General features: G+C 34.2%; 1 protein-coding gene across 2 annotated transcripts; it reads left to right on the top strand.

Annotated features, from left to right (window-relative positions):
• Positions 1-3,918: 3,918 nt before the first annotated feature.
• Positions 3,919-16,182, top strand: LOC128166132 (uncharacterized). Of its 2 annotated transcripts, none has more exons than XM_052831087.1 (7): positions 3,919-4,226; positions 11,071-11,113; positions 11,350-11,495; positions 11,712-11,870; positions 12,100-12,164; positions 12,322-12,472; positions 13,876-16,182. In XM_052831087.1, the coding sequence occupies exons 2-7, from the start codon at positions 11,084-11,086 to the stop codon at positions 15,767-15,769; spliced, it is 2,445 nt and encodes an 814-aa protein (XP_052687047.1). In that variant the 5' UTR covers positions 3,919-4,226; positions 11,071-11,083; the 3' UTR covers positions 15,770-16,182. The 2 variants fall into 2 exon arrangements, with proteins under 2 accessions (XP_052687047.1, XP_052687048.1); XM_052831088.1 differs by having other exon boundaries at positions 3,923-4,226; positions 12,322-12,412; positions 13,876-16,179.

Below are 16,182 nucleotides of genomic sequence, written 5' to 3'. Positions count from 1 at the left end.
ATTTTCTGATATTGGAGGTTCGTATATATGATTGGCGAAGAGCCTTCACAAAAATATTGAATACTCTCTTTACCTGTAGAAGTGCGTGATTTGCATTCCAAAATTTGTTGTTTTTCAGATTATGGGAATATTAATATTTTTAAAGAAAGATTTATACAAGAGTTCTTGATTTTTTTTTGTTATATTCAAGTTCGGGTTTCCTTGGGATCTGTTTGCATGCACCTATTTGGGAACATGCATCTACAAGTTCGTAACACATTTGTGGCAGGAAGATAAAGATGCATCACAGGGAGCAGTCATTAAGGTGGAAAGTCCGTCTGATAAGAGATTTCTTATTTTCTTCATATCATGATTTGACATATTATCAATTTTTGAAAAATCTAGTTGCGCATCATCACTTTAACCGTATTTTATTTAATCGATTGATATTGACTTTGATGACACTCAATATAGATAATTTTTGAAAATATTTTGTAAAATTAATTACAGAGAGACATTGATCGTTGATCGTAATTTTATGTAGATTTAGTTTTCTTATTTTGAAAAATCGATTTTTGGATATCAGAAAATATCCTCAAAGCTGATATAAAAAAACATATTATGACATCAAGAATTCAACTTTCTAATAACAGAAAAGGTTTTTTTGCTATATATATATATATATATATATATATATATATATATATATATATATATATATATATATATATATATATATATATATATATATATATATATATATATATATAAGTCAGTTTCTCAATTCAAGCCATTCTATCATATAAAGGATTTGAGTTCTTGATATCAAATTTAAAAAAAAAAGTATCCAATTCCAAGCTTTTTGCTGATATTATTACTACGGTAGTAATTTCTAGTATCAAAAGGTTGAGCTGAACTTCTTATGATAGAAAGTCATTTATGATATTAAATTTTTTTTGTATACCTTGTATTCAAATTGTTGATATCAAATTATTGATATCAGAGAATTCTTCCAAAATTGGCGCTTCATTAATATCTGTTCCTCAACCTCCAACACTAAACCTTGTTAAAAGTGGGCAGAAGGGAAGTTACATACTGTATATGGTACATGTATTTTAAAGAACATTATACTAGTTTATTGTCCTTTACAAAAATTTAGATTATTGAGAATCAAAATTTGTAGTGATAATGTAATTATATTTAAAGAAAAGGGTATTTGACATTGCTTTTAATCTGTTTATCGATTAACTTAATGATGTTTTTCAACACATATTTGGGTTTTTCCCCTACACTTTAAACGTCAACATGTTAAAGCAATACCTTGAATGATATGATATCATGATAGATATGATATGATATGATATGATATGATAGATATGATATGATATGATATGATATGATATGATATGATATGATATAGATAAGTTCTCTGTTTAGTCGGGTCAGTCCGATGAGTGATTCACACAGTAATAAACATAGGTGCTTGAGGACAGGACCGACCCTCCCCCTTCCATCCCCCCCCCCCCCAATTATAAAGACCCCCGGGACTTTCTCTTTTTTAAAATTAAATTATCCTTTTATGACATATTTCTAATTTATTCATTCATTGCCCAAAATTACCTAAAACAAAGATTTAAAAAAAATCAGACCCTCTGTGTATATAATTCAAGACCTTCTTATTATATATGTAGAGGGTCTGATTTTTAAAAAAAAATGTTTGTTTTAGTTAATTTTGTGCAATGAATGTATAAATTAGATTAGAAATATGTCCTGAAAGGATAATTTAATAATAAAAAATGTGGTAATAAACTGCTGCACCAAATGCATTATATATGAACGTTTATTATAAATGCAGTAAAAGTAACGCCTCTCGTATAGATTAACAGCGCAGGAAACCCAGAACAAATACGGAGGTGAAGCAATTAGTTCTTCCGAGAAATCTCGAGAAAGCATTTTTTTTTAAAGAAAAAAAAATACCGCGGAAATACTATGCTTTGTCGCAGAAAACTTGCGGGTACATGTAATTGGAACTACGAACTTGATATCAATCCATGTATTTTACCGAATGTCAAACTATTTTTTATGAATACCGATATATATCTAGCATAGATTTTGGATATCTAACTAAAAATCTTACTGATGTATTTTTATTCTATTATGAAATGCTAGAGTCTATTAATATCCAAATGTTTGTCTAAAGGTATCTTTTTTCGATATTATAGTATCCATTTGAACTTTGGGTATTTAACTAAAATCAAACTGTACATTTTTCACCGATAATTTTAAGCATGAAATTGTAACGTGAAGTTGTGGATAGAAAATTGTTATTTCAGAAATCTTTGATTTTAAACTTTTAGTATAACATATTCTCTGAATGATTCTTTAAGCAATATGCTAGTATCTTTCGTACATATAATATGATAACTCTTCTCTGTTTCTACAATTATTTTAGAATTTTACTTTTTTTCTGAAAAAAAAAATGCTGAATTAAATCTTCTGTAGGACCTGCGAACATTATGGAGTTATATTATACAGTGACCTTGCATCATTAGAGCTAGGATCAACACTTACGCCTATAAATTTATGTATGAATGGATTTCTTTAAGGATTATGGGCGGGTCCCCTAAAGTCGGCATCATATATCAACTTTATCCATATTTATTAGTTATTTAATGATTATTGCGTTGCATCTGTGGGGTCATTTTTTTAAGGTTTGATTAAATATATACATCTGTTCATAGTTGATAATTGGTTTAAATTCTATTATAATATATTACTAGATTCTTGAAAATAAGATTCGAGACGCAAAAATTCCCTATATGATTTAATATATTTTTGATACCGGAGCAAGAATTTATGGAGATAATGGATGTACATCCCCCCCCCCCCCCCCCATTATTTTTAAAAAAAAAAAAAATCAAAGCATTTAACAAATAAGTGACATTGAGGATAGTCTGATCTCCGCTTCTTCGATCGATAATTCCTGAAACTCTCGCAACGGCCGTGCGTTCTTTCGATACTCCTCTGTTACTATCCTCATAATTATACCCGTTGTTTCGAGTGATTTATCGAAAACTAAAACGAAAGACAAATGCATCATAGGTCGAGCCCCAGAATCAAGGGGAAGCTAGATTTTATAACATCGACTCTGTCCTAATCATGTTGTATTTAAAAAAAAAAAACCCAGTTACACCAAAGATATGGGAAGCAAATCTAATAATATTGATTTTATAAAATATAGATGGCGCGGAATGAGAGCTCGGAGAAAGCCCCCATACCGCTGGTAAGAATTTAAGCAGCAAATATTCAAACAATAATTAAAGTTTAGACAGCCAGCAACGTGGATCGATGGACAGAAACACTATAGCGCCAGATAGACGAGGCGCTGCCTTATCATTGCAGACAGATGTGGCTTTATATAGAAAGTAAACCGAATTCGAAATCTCTGAAACATTGATAGCGTTGTGCAATAGACAGCACAAAATATGCGAAATACATGTTTATTGATTTTTGAATTAATTATATGAATTGATGGGGTATGTTCTTCAAGGTAACTTAATGTACACCCCGAAGGTTGGAGCAACCTGATAGACTGATCAAATCACAAGATTCTGGGTCAATTGCGGAAAAGGCCTCCCTTTATAAAAGTAATTTAAGAACGTGTAAGGACTCTGGAAAAAAAATGATGGGAGCGTACGATTGATTAAAGCCAGCAGATGAAATAACTGTTCATGCAACATTGATGTGCATTAGCATGCTGCTGGTAATAAGGGTGTAGGAGTCGGTGAAATAATATTAAACAAAACCAGGTTGATTTTCATCGGCTAAAAGTCATCTTGCCATCTTGCCCCGGCAATCAATAAAAAGATTTTTTTTTAAAAAAAACTTACTTAGATTTAAGGAAAACTGTCTGAATGCACGATTTCTGATATATTGGTATTTGTGTCTGTTTTTGTTATATATTTTTTATCTGATTCTGTCATTGTGACCAACCAGTGCTAGCTGTCGCCTGCTCCGTCAGAGAAGTATTGATCCGTCGTACGACTGCCAAAGAGAGAGAGAAACACTGAAAAACGGATGACGAAAAAGCCTCTCTTTGATTTGGAATAATTTTCATCAATGGATGAGCATTTTGCGGTGTTTTTGGTACATTTCACTGGGTAACACTGAGTACGAGTGGAGGGGCTGTTCTGCGATGTCTAAGCGGACCATCACTTGCGTCAGCATGTCACTACAGTCGGTTTGAGGTTTGTGCCATTATACATTCTATGGCTTCTTTAATCAAACCATTCTATAAAACAACACTTTATTATCAAATGTAGGAACACTTTCATTTCTAGAGAAAACTGTTGTGTATACTACAATATATAATATGGACATGGCTTTGTGTTTTAAATAGCGAGTTATGGAACACATGCTCTGAGAGTTTTATGTATTACTTAGAGTCTACAAGCACATTTTTTATATATTGTCTTCCATTTTCCACGTGTTTATGTCGTGGTCGAAGTTTTTAGGAACCATTGCTTGATTATGTAAGCAGAAAGTCGGTTTTCTTAGAAAACGTTAATAATTAGAGTCAATATTCAACAGTCTATTACAGTTAAAGTATAATTAAATACATATTTAATCATGGACTCGAATCGAGTGCCTTTGGTTAGTTTCTAGCTACCACTAAATTCAAAATAATTAAAACGGGCTCAGAGACAGCCATAGCTGAAGGTTTTACTTCATTACGTAGAAAAATGTAAAAGCATTCTCTTTGATAAGTAAGTAAGTATATAAGTAAATTAAAAGTCCCTCCACCCCACCCCCCAAAAAACCAAAGAACAAAATAAAAAATAAACCAAATCTTGCCGATAAAAGCACGTATGAAAAGGCGTTTTTATGAACACACACAAGAAAAAAAAGTTACAGGTCGAGTCTTATTACTTACAGACTATTGTCTTTTCTGGACAAGAAATTTATTCTTGTTTCTGTTAAATCACATCCAAAGTAAGCTGTCGATATAGGCGCACAGAATTGTTGTCCAAAATGACAATCAGAAAAATGATACATCCGAGTTCTTACATTTTTTACAACAATCCCTCCATATAACCGGCTATAAAATGTTCTTAGAATTATGATAATGTTGGGACAAAATTGCTTGACAATCATTTTAAAAACAAGAAAAAATTTTTTTTTTTAAAAGTTAAAACAATCATCAACCAGTGTTCGTTATTACAAATGTTGTAACTAGTGTTTATATTTACATGTACCTATGTTGCAAGCAGTGTTCATAATTACCTTTGTTGAAACCAGAGTTTATTATTTTTTATGAAGTAAATAGTATACGTGATAATCAATGTTGTAACCATTGTTCGTAATTACCTATGTTTTAACTGTTTGTAATTACCTATGTTGTAAACGTAACAATTTTAAGAGTGTATCATCTATGTTGTAACAAGTGTTTATAATTACCTACATGTATGTTGTATCTAGTGTTCGTAATTATATTTGTTGTAACAAGTGTGTATTACCTATGTTGTAATAAGTGTTTATAATTACCTACATGTATGTTGTAACTAGTGTTCGTAATTATATTTGTTGTAACAAGTGTATATCACCTAGTATGTTGTAACAAGTGTTTATAATTACCTACATGTATGTTGTAACTACTGTTCATAATTACCTATGTTGTAACAAGTATTACTTATGTTGTAACAAGTGTGTATTACCTATGTTGTAACTATTGTTCATAATTACCCATGTTTTAACCAGTATTTTAAAAAAAACCTATGTTGTAACCACTATTTAAAATCAACTATATTGTATCCAATGTTCATAATTGCTATGTTGTAAATAGTGTTCATATTTACCTATGTTGCAATCATTATTCAAAAATTCTAATGTTTTGATCTGTGTTTATACTTACCAGTGTTGCAACCAGTGTGTATAATCAATTTGTAGTAAACAATTTTAATAGTTACAATTTTATCGATGTTGTAACCAGTGTTCATTATTACCTAGTATGGTGAAATCAGTGTTTTATTACAAGTTGCTGTCCTTTAAAAAAGGACTACAATACGTGGATCATTTGCATGTGTTTCCAACGAAAACGTGAAAGCCTTAAAATTAACAGAGATTCCACCGACTCTAGCCCTCTGCTTTAACCACTAAATTTGTACGTTGTATTACGTATACATGTATGTATAGATAGCCCTGACTTTTATCTCAGAATTTAAAGGGTTCATGCTTCTAAAATAATTATGATCTATCTATGAATGAAATTTGCATGTATAGTATCAGGCATTCAGTGAATTCTACTATTTGCGCACACATTACGATTCGCACTACTTCGTTAACTATGCTGTGACAGCTTTGTGTAAATTAAAAAAATTCTTATTTTGATGCATTTTTCTTGAGATTTAAACTTTTATACAGTGACATAATAATTGAATCATAGTTAAACTTACAAAAAATTTAATCGGGAAGTTCTCTAGCCTCGCCTACTATAAAAATAAAGTTAAGTTACATGTGTATTCAGATTTCAAAACATTGCAAATTATGCTATTTGATGCATGTTGTAGTTTCGGCATAACATTGACTTATTTCATAATACTGATAGTTCATATCACATGCCAATCATTTTTTTTTAAAGAATACTTTGTTTCTGTACTGTTTACCGACAGCTTTACAATTACAGCGCCTTTGAACTTAAATGTGCATATATGGCACGGAATCCCGATCCCGATTCAGATAAACGTTTGCTAGCCTGGTTCCCCGAGCTACCCATTACGCACAGGAACCAGGCTAGCTCATGCGCAGGCTGAATTTTCCCCATAGCATTCGGTTTAACCTCGCTTATATATTTTCTGCGTGGACCTCAGGGTCCACGCAATGACCTATGTTATAAACAGAAAAAAGATATCACTAGATGTCTTTTTACTTAAGTATACGAACCTATTAGTAAAAAACACATGAGAAAATTGTAGTCTAAAAAAACAATTGCTTCTATTGATAAAATAGTGTATTTTATAAATATACTGGTTACATTAACGCCATTACCAAACTTTGCTAAGACTGTTGCAATCGTATCAAAGGGGCACCCAATTGTTTTGAAGACAACAAACAGTCAAGTTGTTATTTATTGATAGACATTTTTTAAAAAAGAAATACAAGTTGTCATGTTGTTTATCTTGATTTGACTATAAACAGACTATGATTTGACTTTAATCTATGATTGACTATAAACTGACTATGATTGACTATAAACTGACTATGATTGACTATAAACTGACTATGATTGACTATAATTTGACTTTAAACTGACTATAATTTGACTTTAAACTGACTATGATATGACTTTAAACTGACTATGATTTGACTATAAATCTGATATTTAAATAAAAAAAAGAAAAATTGACATGAAACTAATGGATTAACACACGATATTGTTTCAAAAATCTAAGTAACAAATGCTTTTGATTAAAATTCGAGAAAGGAGTGTTTTATAACTAGAGTACCAGTGTAAGGATAAAATTAATACAATCACTTCGTAACACCTGTCATTAGACACCGAGATACACCCTCGCACACCTACATTTCCCACACTTCCTGTAAAGCCCTTGGTAAATGACACTTCTGTATATAAAGATGATCTTTATAGTAACAGGCACTTGACACGATATAAAACAATACTAAAACTGCAAAATCATCTTACAACATATCAGATAGTATACACTTCACTTTCACACTTTGGATAAGAAACTGTTGTTTAAATTGGTTTTTTTAATGGCGTGAATACACCGTTTCTCCGGTTTAATAAATTGCCTTGTTTGGGGTAAATCACAGAGTTCAGGATAGTATATGATATGATTAGTAACTAGATAGTATTAATCAATACACCAGCTAACAACGTATATTTTGTAAGCCGACGATTACACGGTCGGAACAAATGCCTGTATACGTTGACGTAACAGGCATTATCTGGAATCACCAAACCTTTTAATAAATTAACATTGAAATCCCGACTTGACCTTCGTTCTACGACACAAGTCACAAAACGTCGGGCGAGGACATGACGGCGTTATCCTCGGCTGATATGAAAGTAATTTTCCAAAGAATGAGACAATATCCGATCTTGTCCGATTAGTACGCAATCAATGTAGACTCCGGCGTTCTATTTCTGTACAAGAAGAGATATCTGAGATTGTCCTTTATCTGTACGAGATTTTCAAAATTACATACAGTGTTTATATGTATAAAGGATTACATGTAAACACACGAACCTGAAGACTAAAAACATATTCTGGTCGAAAAAAAGGAGAAATATTTAAGTATATTTTGTGGGTCCAGTTTGGTCCCCAGTTCAATTTTTTTTAACCAGTATGTTAATAGTCACTAAAACAATAACAAAATATAGCCTTGCTTTGAGATATTTACCCTTTCTTTAAGATGATTGAGTTTTGCTCCCATAGATTTGTAATTGTCACGATTCCGTGTTTCTGCGTTGTCTTGTTATTTCATGATTTACAAGTCCTTGGCATTTCAAATAGCAAGGACATTTCGTAATAGATCTCATAAAGAAATGTGCGATTTTTATTTGATAGGGGAGGTTTGGTTCCCATAAGGAATATACTGGTAGTTTCGTTGATAAAGTCTTTTGATTTTTCTCCAATAGATTTGTCAATAGATAGATTGTGTAACAATTATCCTTGAGGTGCGTTATTTGTTTACTCCCCGAGTTGCGGAAATGAAGCCGATAAGGTTGCAGTTGGCGGCAAATTGGCTTATTACGCGACAAATATACTGTGACATTTCTGACCATCCGCCAGTCGCGCGGGTAAATACGGCGCGGCCCACGCCAAATCTGCCCTGCCCTCACCAGGTGACCGCAATAAATTTCCGAAGACATTCAAACTCACGAAAATCAATACATTTCTGTAGACGATGCGGGCGTCAAACTCTCCTACACTCTTTCCGATATTAAACTGTGACGTCACAGAAGCGTGGGAGGCCCTTAAGCTTGAGTTGAAAGTCAGTTCTTAATTTCTTTCCTACAAAACAAATTAACAAGCATTTTCCGGAAGAGAGTGGGGAAATACATTTACTAATATATTTTCCATTCTCTATAGCAACTGATGACAAGCGACTTGCGTGGGTCGGGGCATCAGGTACTTGTCCTTATTTGTTCTCTCAGACGATACGAGTTATTAGCTTATGGCTGACTTGCAGATAATAAGCTCTGAACTCGGAATCCCATCATGCAAGTTCAGCGTTTTATTAACTCATAAAAATACGTGAATCATATTTTTATCTTAATAAACACATGTGTGCTCTTTTGTGATTGACAAGCAACACATTATTTCAGAGATACCTGTGAAAATTGAAAATGGTATTCCAAAGCGAAGTATTCGACGTCAGCGGTTCATCTTGGGAATTATTTCTGTCGCTCTAATTCTAACGTCAACCTGATATTATATAATTAAGGAAATCGATTTTAACATTGATGTATTTCTATGGAAATGGTTATTATCCAGTGCCTACTCAGTTTAATAATATGTTTGGTATAGAGTCCACATCGAAAACAAACGTCACAAGATTCATATATTTAGCTTACCTGATTGAGGGCTCGTTGTAAGATTTACACGTCTATTATTCTGTACGTCAAGACTTTGTTTGACGTTACTTGTTTCGTCTAGCCATGGTGCCTGATTAAAAGCAGGCTGATATCCCCCACCCTCTGTCCCCTCACCCCACCCCGCTTTCCTTACACCCGGAGACTGTAAGGAGAAGGGGTGGTTTTTAATCACACTGGATAAAAGGGAGCACAAATGATTTTGTATAATGAATTTTCAACACGTTGATCATAGAAACATAAGGTTTTATAGTTGAACGTATTCTTCGTAAACGTTGTTAGATGAAAGACAATTTTATGACTTACCTAAAGAACTAATGATGTGAAAAGATTTTATTATTACACATGTAAATGTATTTATATCTAGATACAAATTGACATAGTTAAACATAATAATGCACCGTTCCATTGGCGCAAAAGACACGACAATAAATACATGTATTTACTCCTCGCACGTCATATGCAGTACATGTAAAGTTAAAGTGTATTGATAAAGTAAAAGGAAAAAGTTTCAATGAACTTAGAATATATTACAAACATCTAAGGCTTTTAAGTCACGATGGTGGTAAATTAGAGGTCTATATTGAGACTTTGATTGATAAATATGTATATCAAAGTGTGTTGCCATTTTTGTCATAGTTTTTCGTATTAACAGCATAATTCCCTGACCCGTTATATGCTATATAATTGCAATGTTACCAGGTGTATTTCACACACATTTACCGTGGATTTATTTAGACCTGTCTCTGCGCGTTTATACGCCAGTAGAACAGGTTAGATATTTATAGTTGAAATGTCACTTGTTAAGTACTTGTGTAATCATCAAAATTATTCCGAAAGTAAAATCAGAAACATGTCTGTTTCAGAACACAAATAGATTGATTCTGCTACAGCAATATGGGAACTGAATCATTAAACACTTCAAAAGTTTGGCTTCACACCTTAATGTTGAGGAAATCTGAAAGAATATGAAACAGTTATGAAATATTCATACGTCTAGAGAGTTAATTGGATAAGGTAAAGACCGCGCCAACTACTGATGGCTAATTATCGCCGTATGAACGCAATCACAGTTTCTATAGAATTAGATTCTCTAGCTTATGGTCTGCTGCTCAAAAGAAATGTACGAATAAAGATGATATTTCAAATTAAAGTACATATTGGTGATTTCATGCAACGGTACAATCAATACTATAATTATGGTTATATCAAAGTTATACAACCACACAACAGAGAAGTAAATTCGACATTTCCTTCGGAGAGGTTCAGCCTTTATATAAGGTCCTAATGATTGCATCTTTATCACAGCGGATATAGATCGGATGTAGAGACAAAATTCTGAATTGCATTTGTGTTTGATTTTTGATGTTTTATTCCTTGGTCAGACAACAGAAGACGATGAAATTATTATTCTAGGAACCTGCGGTAATAATAGAAACAAAACAGTTTGATGTAAAACTATTCTTTTTTTACAGAAACAGTCACAGAATGCCTCAAGGAAAGGACTTTACAGACACCGTATGTTAATTTGATATCAACACTTATATTAATTAACGAGATGTTATCAGTATGATGAAAATTACACAACACGCGTCGCACGAAAAAGATGATTTTTTTTTTCTTTTATAAGCGTTACACAATGTCCTTTTCATTTCCTTAGACAATGTAATTTCCTATCACCACTATAAAAAGGCATTATTAAAACGCAAAAACGCTGACTATAATTATTGCGAAACGTGACTTTGATATTTTAGAACTTTAATTCCGGTTCCGGTCAGGCAGCGCCACCTTACGTCACCTTGAGTATTCTGGTGGCGGGAGTGGTAGGGGGCGTGGTCATTGTGGTGGCGGTTCTGTTCTGCTGTAAATGCTGTTCAGAGAGGTCAAAGTCAAAGCGGAGGTGAAGTATTATCTTCTTGAGGATACATTGAATTGATGGAATATGATATAAATCTAAAGGTGTATGCGTATTAATTACATTACAATGCTCCTGAACAAGTGTTGTCATTTGAACGGCTGACACAAAATACATGTCCTAAAATGGGTTTAAAATGAAATAAAAAAAGCAGAAAATATTGTAATTTATTTTTCAAATTCAGAAGAATTTTTTTTTCAGATTTACTCTCAATGACTCCTTGCACATTACTGACATTGAAAGAAGTGTGACGTCACCAACCTCCAAATACGAAAATGCCCACTCTGACCTATTTTCAGATCCAAGCATTGGGTCAATAGAGGGGATTATTTCCAGTCCCCGGAACGAATTTCATCAAAAGTTATTATTTTACTTCTAATGTAAATGATAACGCAAAAGAGAATGTACAACATTAAAGAAAAATTTGAAACTTTAAGAGACTGAATTTACATGTAAATCTATGTAATTTTCCTAAATACATTGGCTGTCAGGTATGATACCATTAACTAATGTATCGTTGCTGTTCAGTTAAAGTAGGTTTTAAATTGATATATTTGATGAATGTTCATTAAAACTGATTGTTTCACAGGGACACAGATCAACTCTTTTGTGAAGCATCCGAAACAACGAAACTCAAGTCTGATTTCGAGAAAGGTATAACCTGGTGATGTTATCACTGTTCTTAAACAGACTATAATTAATCTTAAAGTTAATAATTAATAATGACCCTTTCAACGCGACGTCAAAGATTAATGCACATTACATCAAAACTAAAAATATTCAATGCGTTCCTTTGAAATATGATTTGCAGAAGAATACAAAAACGACCTGGGTAATTTGGAGTACTCCAAAGAGGAACCAGTTTCTCCTTCAGAAGAACCAGTTAACGACAAAGCCTCCAGGCGAGTATCCTTCCAACTGGAAGATCTTCCGCCCAGTCAGCACCTGCGCAAAGGAAGGAGGTTTGATCAAACTGCTCGGTGACTGTGCCTTCCCATGATCCCTCTCTCTGCACAACTAATCATTGCCTCCTTATTGACATCCGGGTTTTTGACCAACAGTGACGTCATACAGCCTGATGTTTCTCTTATATATCATTTTTTGTGTGTTTTGTGTGTCATTCAATTTGTTTTGACCGCGGGAACTCTGTTTGTTCTTTATTAACAAAATGAGACTAAACTGTGTGCGTGGTATATTGCATGTATTGGCATGGAATGTCGTGATGTGCTGTCATTCACTTGCACATAAGAACAGATGATCGATAAAAACTGAACACAGAGAGAAAACCATTCGCCCTCTTTATATATATAGCTTTGCAACAAAGAAGTTGTTGCAAGTACATGACATTGTATTTGTCAATGTTAAAAGCGGCATTTATATAATACTTCTATGACGCCCCGATCAGTGTGTTTTTTATCATACATATTAACTATACATAGATTGATCGTTTTGATATAGTGCAGTGTAAGGCAGAAATTATAACTTTAAGTAACGTTAATAGAAATCAAATCAAATGTGTATTTACCAGAAACAATAAGGAATTATTTAATTCAAAACCACAATCATATTTGTTCAGAAGTATAATTTCGTCATATAATGCTTTGTAAATAACGCGGTCTTGCGCACATTCGCACCACATGCATGATATAGGCTGCTGCTGATAAACCTCACAATTTGAAGCTATTACTGATACATGTATATCAAGAAACCTTGAGCAATTTGCGGATTCCACCACAAATTATTGACATTTACTTATATGCTTCAAGTTGTTACATGTAGCAATTACTGAAACACCACATGCTTTAAGACTGTTACTTTTATTGCCACACTATTGTAAGTCTGTCTCTGAGTGGTACGGCCGCATTTGGTCGGCCATTACCTACACTGCTGTACGTTGAAGCTAGGCTGAATAACATCTCTAGGTAGGACGTGGAGAGGGAGATAACTCGGCAGTTTGATCACCTTTATCACATTGTGCCTACCCATGTTTATCTGCACCAACTCTGTAAACGGAGAGAGAGAGAGAGAGAGAGAGAAAGAGAGAGAGAGAGAGAGAGAGAGAGAGAGAGAGCTATTTGTTACTAAGTCTGCGTTTACAGAGTGAGTTTGTATTGTATGTGTAACTTAGTCCGACTAAATTGATAGTAATATTTTGTTTTACACTTATGATAAACTATACATCCTACTGTATCAATTAACAAACAAAACCTTGTATTTTCTTTGTAATCACAATTTTTTTTCTATCAATTATGTTTATTTGTAATGAAACTAGTTTTAATTTTTATATATCACGTAAAATTTTATATTATGGCAAATTGATACTAAATCTGAATTCGTATGAACAATGAATGAATTTTTTTTATAGGTATACCGATGGTGACTTTCATCATTTGAAAAGGTCAAGGATCGGGAAGATGACCCCACGCCAGTATTCCCTTGGAGACCGACATCCCGATTCTTCCACTGGACTTGGTCCTCTTGAAAAACCCCTCTCCGAAAAGGTTGACCAGGACCTTCCGGTCCTTGCTAGATGTGTTGAAAAAGAGACTCATCCGGTACCGTTTAAAACCGAAGTGGCAGTAGAGATACATCAAAATCCCCAGGAGAGCATCCCCGGGAAAAGTCTACCGAAGCTGAAACCTTCCGTCTGTGAGAAGAAACAATGGCGCTTTAAGATGTATTCACAGAGTCTGGACACGACGTCTTATGATGACGAATACAAGCAAGAGGGGAAACGATCGAGGAGCTATCACGACATCGGGGACTACGACGTCTTACAGATCACCGAGTTCAAAGGACCGTTCTTCAATACAGATTTCGATGCTATATCCGAGTTAGGGTCCTCGAGTAGTAGCAAAGTTCGATATAACGATACAGGTAGTATTGAACAACTAAACGACGAAAACTTAGATAGTTTGGAATTTTTCGAAGAATTTGAAATGGACACATTAAGAATTGATGATAGCGATGGTAATGAAACAATTAACGGTACGCAGAAATACCGCGAGTTGTGGAACCTGAGGACTACGTTTGAAGAGGAAGAGGAATGTAGTGATACGATCAGAATGGAGGATATGACGTCACCCGATCAGTCGCCCGAGACAGATGTTAAGAATATTTTTGATCCTCGCACAAGTCCAGACGGTGAAGTGAAAGGTAGCAAGTTGGCTTCAGCCGATCCAGAACCTGCGAGGGAAATGATCCCAATGGTTGATAATCCCTCTTCAGAAAAGAGACGCCAGACATATAAAAATATTCTTGAACGTCGAAGTGAACAACGTTCTGTTCACAGTTCACATAATACTGAAAACAGCTTTGATAGTGTTACAACAGCAGAGACTGATGGCGACCGATCGGACACCAGCCGACCGGAAGTGACGACAACTTCCTTTGAGTCGACGACTGATAACACAGACAGCACGACAGAGAGCCAAAACCACAAACTGATTCAGATGAAAGCTGACAGCGGCTACAAGTCGCTAGAAACTCAACACCCGTCAAATCTCTTCAAGAGAAACCACAGCACAGGTGAGATTGAAGAAGAAATCGTAGAGTTAGAACCAGTCAGTGAAAAAATCTTTGTTCACGCTCACTCCCTTCCAGAGAGCGGTACTTCCGGTGAACGCGCCTTTTTTGACAGGCGCACAGGCAAAACTGCCTCTCGAAAGAGACGAGAATATCGACGAGAGCGACAGATGGTACAAGTGTATGAAAGCATTAACGAACCCGAAAGTGATTCGAAATCTGACCAGCAATCAATTGATAGTATGAAAGTTACTTCCCCATCAAGCAAATTCTCGATGTTTTCTCGATTTTTTAAGTCAAATAAGGACCAAAAGGAAAAACAATATGCTACTCGTGACTACTCTATAGATGAAAAAACCAATAAAGTGTTTCAGGAATTTCTTAGGTTTGATCCAGCTTTAGAGAATAGATTCCGCTCGGCAAGCCAACCAAAAATACATGTACCCAAGCACAGACTACATAGAAAACACTCAGATGTGAAATACTTTGAAGACAGACGAAGAGACAGACTGGCCCCAGACAAACGAAGTTTAAGTCTTGGTAGTGATAGTAGTGCCAGCTCCATTCGGAGACTGTCTCCACAGGACAGTATTGAAGAGGAAGACTATGAAGATATCCGAAAGGAGGAAGAAGAAAGCGCGGCACGTGATCCATTGTTACACTGCGCAGTATCCGGTCATGTGGTTCAGACATTTCCTCTTCCTGAGGAAGAAATCGGCGTAGAAGATGCGTAAAAGATTTTCCACAGTTTATCGTCTTACTTATTGATTCTCTAAAAATCGATTTCTATTGTTCTATGGTCTTGCATGTGTGTAAAAATCATTGGTGCAGATTACATCTCTGTAAAGTAGTTTGACTTGTAGAGATTAGAATGATGTTTTATGGTGCATTGAAGAACTAATTGTTCGTTATACAAATTTTGCCAAGGAACAATAATATTTATTGTAATTTTGACTTTTAAAACCAAGAATTATATTTTTACCGTGAATTTGTTGTTCACAATTTTATATACATGTACTACCTTCCCGTGCATTTGTTTCTTTTTTATACATTATCTTTCATAATTATTTTCTTTTCATATTTGATTTAAAAATTTTATCAATGAATAAATGTTGAACTCTTACACATTGTATGTGTTTGCTTTTGA

This window comes from Crassostrea angulata, chromosome 10 (assembly GCF_025612915.1).
Source record: "Crassostrea angulata isolate pt1a10 chromosome 10, ASM2561291v2, whole genome shotgun sequence".
Classification (NCBI taxonomy): domain Eukaryota; kingdom Metazoa; phylum Mollusca; class Bivalvia; order Ostreida; family Ostreidae; genus Magallana; species Magallana angulata.
The sequence above is the reverse complement of the archived record's forward strand: the minus strand, read 5'-3'. Positions and strand labels throughout refer to the sequence as shown.

Excerpts from the sequence above, each read along its gene's own strand:
- LOC128166132 (XM_052831087.1), top strand. The coding sequence starts at position 11,084 with ATGCCTCAAGGAAAGGACTTTACAGACACC. Across the intron at positions 11,114-11,349 it reads GAAAGGACTTTACAGACACC|AACTTTAATTCCGGTTCCGG; the intron begins GTATGTTAATTT and ends TTGATATTTTAG. Across the intron at positions 12,165-12,321 it reads CAAGTCTGATTTCGAGAAAG|AAGAATACAAAAACGACCTG; the intron begins GTATAACCTGGT and ends TATGATTTGCAG.